The sequence below is a fragment of the Telmatherina bonti genome (assembly GCF_933228915.1).
Source record: "Telmatherina bonti genome assembly, chromosome: 6".
Lineage (NCBI taxonomy): Eukaryota > Metazoa > Chordata > Actinopteri > Atheriniformes > Telmatherinidae > Telmatherina > Telmatherina bonti.
In genome coordinates, this window is record NC_136624.1 from 32,221,442 (window position 1) to 32,230,338 (window position 8,897).

The following is an 8,897-nucleotide window of genomic DNA, read 5'->3' on the forward strand; positions in this document are numbered from 1 at the left end:
CATCCCCCTCTGGCTGGTAGCAGCGTGGAGGAGCAGGACTCGAACTGCAGACAAGCAGCTCCACCGCCTGAAGTGCTGTCCCCCCCAATATATTGGAATTAGAATAAATAATCTATAGAGCCAATTTAAAAACTGAAATTAACATTTATAATTTAAAGTTCTGATTTAACGGGAAAAAAATCAGTTTTGTTTGTCTTGGCTCTACAGTCACTTAATGCTTATAAATAACCTGTTTGCATCTAGTTCAGAATTCAGTGTGTTTCATCGGCTGTTTGTGGCTAAGATTGAGTGAACTTTTTTCAGGTAAGTTATTTAAAAAAAACCCAACATATTTTATTGCAGGGATACTCAATCCAGATCCTCGAGGGCAGGTGTCCTGCAGGTTTTCCAGGTGTCCCTGCTGGAACACACCTGATTCAGACAAGCTCTGCACATGTCTGCTAAATATACATTGATTTGAATCAGGAGTGTTGCAGGGTTAGGGTCCCTTTTCTAGTGGAATGATACCAGAAAAATGAAGAATTTTCTGGTGAGTGCACTTCAAAGCTGCACTATAATTCACCAAAGACACCTGAATGAAGATGTAAGGCTTGCAAAGTAATAAAGATTCTAAAAGGGATTTGCAAATTATGTGAATGAAGTTGCTAATCACAAGTAAACTTTATTACTAGTTTATAAAGTTAAATTGGTGCAGTCCGCCTTCCCAGAGCAACAGGTCCGATAACATGGGTTTCTTATGTTCATATTTTAAAAGTAAGCGACAAGATTATTTAGATCAGAAATAAGCAATTCTGATCCTTGAGGACCACCTTCCTGCAGGTTTTAGATGTTAATGTGAATCTCTGGACACTAACGTATCATACATGTTAGTCTTCATATGGTCAGAGTAGCCATTACATCTTCTACCTGATAAAGAACCAGCAAACATTAATGATGTCCTTAACTTTGGAGAGATGACACTTTGTACATGGCTCCCTTATCTTGGACTGAACACATTCCCTGTAAGCAAAATCATAAATGTTGATCCTCAGTTGTGTGCATGTGCCTCTGTCACAGATCTCTTAATTAAGACATTAATCTGCAGGTGGCTGTGTTATTGATCTGTATACGGCAGCACCAGTAGAACTGAAAGAGAAAATAAGATTCCACATTTTAGAAAAATACTACATATCCTACTCATTCACAGGGTTATACTAAGGCACACACACTTTTATTTAACTTAGTGACATGAAAAAACTTCAGGGATTAGAGGTCAGTGTCAGCATTTGTCCACTCAGACATGAGCCAGGATCAATAATTACTAAACACCCTTGTCTAGCTGCAGTATGCCATTGGTGGATTTTAAAGGCCAAAGATGAACAAAAGGCCAATGGGAGTGTAAGGCGAAGAGCAGTCAGCCCCAAATGTTCACAAGCACTTTTTTTTTCCTCCCCTCAAGGGTGTTACAACTGCAAAGGTTGGAATTACCTTCAGTGCCCAGTCTGGTCTTTTTCTACAGAAGTGTGTGACAAAAATACTCAACAATATGTCAAGTTTAAAAGAGATATGCAGCGGTCTACCCCTGGATCCCTTGCCAACTAACAGGGGAAGAGATTCCAGCGTGCCACATGCACCTATTCGGACTCCCAACCTGTCAGCTGAAGAGGAGCGAGTAAGTAAACACACCACTAACGCTGTAGTTTTCAATCAATGTACACAGTCATCGTTCTTTCATTGTAGTATTCTTCACAGACATCCAGACTTCCAAGGTGCAGATGAGGTTAACATGGCTGAATTCCAGGATTTGCACACTTTCCATACACATCAAAATGCTGTTTGTGTAGAAATAACATTAATGCGTATCCTATAGTGTAACACACACAAGCAACAGAGACCCGCTGTGCTGCAGTAAGACAAGCTTCTAATGAGAAACAATATTTAGTCTGTGTATATTATTGCGTAATCTCTGGTGTAAATAGCTTTGTAGCTATTTCTTAAACAAGAACTCTGATGGAAAGATGTAATATTTAAGATGTTTAGGTTTGTATTTTAATATGAAGTTTGTCTAACGGCATCACACCAGTTTGTCCATCTAAAACACAGCTTTTTTTTTTAAATGTTCCAAAAGTGATTGCCCAAACTCCTAAAGCGTCAGTCAATGATTAAATGAGGCACAGGAAGAGTTCTGCCTGTTGTGTAAGAAGGTTGAGAAAAGCAGTAAAACATCTACTCTCATCTGTCTGACGTCAAATAAACACAGCTTTTTCTGTTTGTTTGTTGTTTTGTAACCTGCTTTACATGCTTCTGCCCTCTAGCTGGCGCTCAGAAATGCCCTGCGTTATTTCCCCCCATCCCATCATGCAACACTTGCACCTGAATTTGCTCAAGAGCTGCGGCAGTACGGGCACATATACATGTACCGCTTCTGTCCAACATTACGGATGAGGTGAGGAGCCCTGTTTGATATTTCTGGGTTTTGAAAAAAAAATCAAATAAAATAAAATCTTTTTTTTTTTCATTATTAAATCATTTGCAGAAATCCTCTAAATTTAACTTGTTTATAAAAGGAAGAAGAAAAGCTGTTGTGTTTTTTTTTCATTTATTTATTTATTTATTCATTCATCCATTTATTTTGCTTTCTTTTTTTTTTTTATTGCTCAGCCTTTTAATAATTCATGCTCAAGGCTTCAGAAATGAGGGGTGAAAACAGCATAATGCCTCTAAAACACAGCAACAGACTGTTGAGTTCATTTAGTAACAACAAAACTCCTTTGAGATGGTTGTGTATTTACTTCATCACTGCAGTTATATCCATTTACTTTCCTCATCAGAGCTTACCCCATAGATCAGTATCCCTGCCGCACACGTCAGGCAGCATCTATGATGCTAATGATCATGAACAACCTGGACCCAGCTGTTGCTCAGGTGGACTTTTTACACAGCTTGCATTTATGAGAACATGGCTTCGTTTTAATCTACCGTTTCTATGGCAACTCAACTCTTCGTCATCCTCCAGTTTCCTCAGGAGCTTGTCACCTATGGAGGGAATGGGCAGGTGTTCAGTAACTGGGCCCAGGTAAGCCCTGAGTCGCAGTTATCTCTGATAATGTCTGAATTTATTTATTGATTTATTGAAAATGTATTTATTTATTTATTGAAATGTATTTATTTATTAAAATTTATGTATTTATTAAAATGTATTCATTTTCACTATTTCACATGCACTGGCTGAAAGTAGCTGCTACCAAGTTGCACAGGGATAAAAGAAACACTCTTCAAAGCTTCAAGCTTATTAGACAGGGGTCCCGCACAGCACCACCTGACATATAGTATAGCATTATCTTAACTGCAGCTTCCCCAAGTCAGAACTCCCAAGTAGTATAACCATCCCACAGGCAGTGTGAGCTACATATGATGTTTTGCGAGTCAGTATGACTCCCATTTCAATCAAGCTTTTGTTTAGAGCTGTCACATCAGATGAATAAGTAAGATATACAGATCTTAGGCTTTTTTTTTTTTAGCATGGTCCTAGCAAAAACAAACAAACAAAAAAACATACATACATACATACATACACACACACACATAAATATATGATACATACAATGAATTCACTATTTTCAATATGAATGTCATAATTTGTAATATGTACCTTCACACCCTCACTTTGATCCATGTACAAAGAAAGACTGTTTCAACCTTGAAGTATCCAGGCTGTTAAACCATCAGATGCATAACATCACAGTAAACTAGGAGGGGGGGGGGCAGCTCCGGTCCCCGAGGGCCAGGTTTTCCATGTGCCTGTTCCAACACACTTGACCCAAATGAATTAGTCGTTGTGCAGAACTTCATTGGCTGTTTGGGTCCATTTAATGAAGGCCAGGTGAGTTGGAACAAGGATACATTGAAAACCTGCAGGACAGCGACCCTAAAGGGACTGACTTTGGGCACCACTGAGCAGTTGAATTTCGATGACTTGAGCTCTTGTGATTATGTGATGCAGTTCCGCCTTGTGATGCATTACCTGAGTGAGATGACAGAGGAGCAAACCCTGGTCATGTACAGCGGACACCCCCTGGGCTTGTTCCCCAGTCTGCCTTCTTCGCCTCGCGCTATCATCACCAATGGCATGGTAACTGTACAAGACACATCTGGCTTTATATAGAGGCACAACTGTTCATGATGTAACAAACACTTTCTCTTTTCCTTGAAACAGGTTGTTCCAAATTACTCATCCAGAGATCAATATGAGAAAATGTTTGCTCTTGGTGTGACAATGTAAGTTTTTTTTGCTTTTTTTTTTAAAAAGCTACATTTCTTCTTTTATACAGGTGTGTGTGGTATCTGTGTACTTTTGTTGTTTATATACAGGTATGGTCAAATGACAGCTGGCAGCTACTGCTACATTGGGCCTCAAGGGATCGTTCATGGCACCATGGTTTGCAAAAAAAAAAAAAAAAAAAAAAAAAAGACACACACCCTACTTTCCAAATGAAAACAATACCACAGATATACCAGGTTAACTACATGCTTTTATGCCAGTATGTTTCCCTGTGGCTGTCTGCGTAGTTGACTGTGCTGAACGCAGGCCGGAGATACCTGGGAACTGATGATTTGAGGGGGCGTGTCTTCATCACCTCTGGTCTTGGTGGCATGAGCGGTGCTCAAGCCAAAGCTGCGGTCATTACTGGCTGTGTTGGCGTGATCGCCGAGGTCAGCTGCTTTTCAGTCGTTTCCTGGTGATAGTCACTGCTGAATAAGTGGAAATGACAGAAGTTCACTGTTTTTGTGTGATTACCATAGACTGTATATGAAAGATATACAGGTATATATAGAGATATAGATATATATCTATATACAGTCTGTGGTGATTACATGAATTTGATTTGTGCGTAGGTGGATGAGGCGCCTCTCAGAAAGAGGCACGAGCAGGGCTGGCTGATGGAGGTCACCAGCAGCTTGGACCAGTGCATTAAACGCATCAGGTAACATCCATATGTTTTTCAAACAGTTAAAGTTTATAGATTTTATTTGAATAATACTAATGGTGCTGATTTGACCGTGTCAATTATGAAATACAATCATTAGACTCTGATGATTCTGGATTCAGGTGCATCCTATCCTGTTCCACTAATCCTTCAGGTAGTTTTACATCACTCCACATATGATAAACTGATATCATAGGATACAGTTAAAGAGATACTTGGTGTCTCACTTCAGGGAGTACATGAGAGTGAAAACTAAGCAATGAGGTTGAGAGAGTTCTCCATAAACCTGTGGTCTGGCTGGAACACAATTTCAAGCAGGGTGTGGAGGGAAAGAGCCACTGAGCATCTCTTAATTGATAACCTCTCTACAGTTTTACATGTTGGTGGCAGCATGGATATGTTGCTGCAGGGAGTGGGAGATGAGCCATCATTAAGAGAAAGGAAAACTGAGAGCTGTCCCTAGACAAAATATTTATCGGAGTACTGAGGACCTCAGTCCAGGGGCATTCAGCCCAACGAAAACATAGAAACAGCTCTAAGGAAGCTGTCAAGGCCCAGTCAAAGTCTGGACCTGGACCCGGTGGAGTATCCCTGCAGAGAACCAAAGATGTACTGAGGTTCCTGGTAAGGAAATGTAAAGAAACTTTAGAAGAAAGGCAGTTCAAGGCACTAAGGAAAGAGACTGAATTACAAATGTAAACTTTCAACAGCCTGTTTGGGTTCGGTTTGTAAGAAAAACTATCTGCAGTTCAGTAAGGGGGATTTTAAATAAATCTGCTTTAGGGTAAACCTGAAACATCGCAAAATCCAAAATACTTAGAGGGTCTAAAATGCTCCCGTGGACTGATACAGATGGACTCAGCAGTTAACTGAATCCAAACAAACTGTATGTCATGAAATAATGAGGGACATGTCACTTCCATGTGTCTCGCTTCTTTATTGTCAATTCCCAACAACCAACGCGTCCCCCAACGGAAGCTCCACATGGTTACTGTCTGGCACAGAACATCGAATTATTTTCTCTCATATAAGGACCCACTAACCACAAGTCAACCCTTTCTAACTCTACATTGTTCATTCCTCCAAATTATTATCATGTCTCACAGAGAGGCCAAAAGCTCCAAAACACCCCTCAGTCTGGGTTACCATGGCAACATTGTAGATCTGTGGTGAGTGAGTTTTGAAAGCTTTTTATCCAAACAAAACCAAGTTAATTTTCATTAGATTGAAGTATTTATGGCACCTGTACCTTTCTGGTCAGGGAGAGGCTCCTGCTGGAGTTGGAGAGAACAGGAGAGCTCCTGGTGGACCTGGGTTCAGATCAGACCTCTCTGCACAACCCTTTCAACGGTGGCTACTACCCAGTCCCGCTCAGCTTCCGGCAGGCAAACCAGCTCATGTCAGCGGATCCCAGTCGATTCCGAAGCATTGTCCAAGAAAGGTTAGCTTAACCTCATAGCTGAACAGTTTGCGACGGTTTTTGATCTGTAATGTGGTGAAATAAAGATGTTTTGTGTGACGTCACAGCCTTAGAAGACACATAAAGGCTATCAACAAGTTGTCCGATGCAGGCATGTTCTTCTGGGACTATGGAAATGCTTTCCTTCTGGAGGCTCAAAGAGCTGGTGAGTAGTTTCAGGAAAAGGCACAGAATAAAAATATTAGTATTCTTCACTTTGCATTACAGTAATGATTAATAAACATGTTTTGTTATTTTTTAAATATAGGTGCAGATGTTAAAAAGGTTGGTGGGGGAGAAACAGAGTTTCGTTATCCTTCTTATGTTCAGCACATCATGGGGTGAGACATTTAGTCATTCATTTAAACAAGCAATGATCCATTAATACTTTTCATCAACATCACAATCCTAGAAAAGGTGCGACAAGTCGATGATGGCCTGTCTTTTGGTCTCCTACAGGGACATTTTCTCATTGGGCTTTGGGCCATTTCGCTGGGTGTGTGCATCTGGTGATCCAGAAGATCTGGCTGTAACGGACAGCATTGCTGCCACTGTTCTGGAGGAAATTAGCGCCAGTGCTCCAGTTCGTATCAAACAGCAGTACAGCGACAACATCCGCTGGATCAGAGAGGCTGGAAAACACAAAATGGTCAGCTTCCTGCTGTCTCTTTCTCTTTCGGAGCAAGTCCTCTTCCCCCCACACAGCAGAGGCAGATGGCTGCCTGTCCTTGAGCCAGGTTCTGCCGGAGGTTTCCTTCCTGTTAAAAAGGAGTTTTTTCCTTCCCACTGTCGCCAGTGTGCTTGCTCAGGATGGGAGATTGAGTTGGACCCTCCAGCTCAATCTGTTGGTTTCATTATATAGGCTGTTATGAATTGGCTTTCATTATGTTCTTTTTTTCTGTCTGTAAAGCGTCTTGAGATGGCATTGCTGTGATTTGACGCTACATAAATAAAGTTGGATTTGAAGTCAGTCAAAAATCCTTGTTTAGGTTGTGGGATCCCAAGCCAGAATCCTCTACTCTGACCAGAAAGGAAGAGTCCGGATTGCTTTAGAAATCAACCAAGCCATCGCAGATGGAAGAGTCTCGGTATGACGATGAACTGTCTGCTAAAACATGCAACATTTTCACTGTAATCTGCATCTTTTCAAAAGGATCCCAACAGTATATTTCATTGTTACATATGTTTAGGCACCAGTGGTTATTAGCAGAGACCATCATGATGTTAGCGGAACAGACAGCCCCTTCAGAGAGACCTCCAATGTCTACGATGGGTCTGCTTTTTGTGCAGGTATGTCATTTCTTTTACAGTTGTGTACAGTCAGGCTGTGTAATATACAGATTTAGTATGACAGCAACTGACCGCTCAAAGATCATCCTTTTTACAGTAAGATAGATATTGAAACCTGAAAACCTATGCAAATGTATTTTAACTAGAATTTCTATAGGACACTCAGTTCCATTTGAAGTTGTCCAAATGTTTTGCTAATAAAGATAAAAATAACTTCATCTAGGTTCTAATTACCATCATTTTGCTTTTTTTGTGCTTGTGCACATGAGCAAAATATATAAGATAATATGAGATGGCAACTTAGAGCTCAAAATGTTACCTTGTTGCAGACATGGCAGTCCAGAATTTTGTTGGGGATGCATTTAGAGGAGCCACATGGGTTGCTCTGCACAATGGCGGTGGTGTTGGCTGGTGAGACTTGCTGTTTATGTTCAGTAAATAGTCACCTGTGTTGCTGGCTGCAGTGGCTTACATCATTTAATGACTGTATTTCTATTTCATCTGCAGGGGGGAGGTTATAAATGGAGGATTTGGTTTGCTGTTAGATGGCTCAGAGGAGGCGGCAAAGCGTGCCAGTCTGATGCTTAACTGGGATGTCTCCAATGGGGTGAGAGTGAAGAAAGAGAAGTAGCTTAATGGATTCCAGTTCCATTTTTTTTATTTTTTTTTTATTCTTTCCAAGTTGTAGATCAGTGCTTTGTAGACTGTGATTTGTGTGGTTGTGTGTGTTACAGGTGGCTCGTCGCTGCTGGTCTGGAAACTCAAATGCTTATGAGACCATCCAGCGCACAATGGAGGAGAACAGGGAACTGCATGTCACCATGCCCTTTCCTGTGCAGGATGAACGGGTGCTAGACCGAGCCCTTCAGGGCTAGATCACTCTTCAGCATGAGTCAACCAACCAGCTACTTAGTGTACATTCACGCAGCAAAAACTGGATCTGCAATCACCTCAGCATATTTAGCTGAATTAGTTTAATGAGAAATCACACACAAAGACAACTTGATGAACTGAAAACTTATCTAGTGATATAAGATTTTTCCAGAATGCTAAATAAATCAGTGGTAATAATGAAAATTTGTCCTGTTGAGTTACAGAAATCAAGATGAGCCACAATATTTTGCTGGACTATTTAGAATGTGCTTCATATATTTCTAAAATAATTACAATAAGAAAAACTT

The 8,897-nt window shown here is 40.7% G+C and overlaps 1 protein-coding gene across 1 annotated transcript; it reads left to right on the forward strand.

Annotated features, from left to right (window-relative positions):
- Positions 1–1,525: 1,525 nt before the first annotated feature.
- Positions 1,526–8,591, forward strand: uroc1 (urocanate hydratase 1; the record flags this gene model as incomplete). Its single annotated transcript, XM_079242379.1, has 19 exons — positions 1,526–1,651; positions 2,295–2,425; positions 2,811–2,904; positions 2,996–3,055; positions 3,983–4,111; positions 4,196–4,257; positions 4,351–4,417; positions 4,549–4,692; positions 4,876–4,964; positions 6,074–6,136; positions 6,229–6,408; positions 6,495–6,592; positions 6,695–6,767; positions 6,886–7,075; positions 7,416–7,514; positions 7,617–7,716; positions 8,046–8,127; positions 8,224–8,323; positions 8,451–8,591. 19 exons carry the CDS (start codon positions 1,526–1,528, stop codon positions 8,589–8,591), a joined length of 2,028 nt encoding a protein of 675 aa, XP_079098505.1.
- Positions 8,592–8,897: the final 306 nt, after the last annotated feature.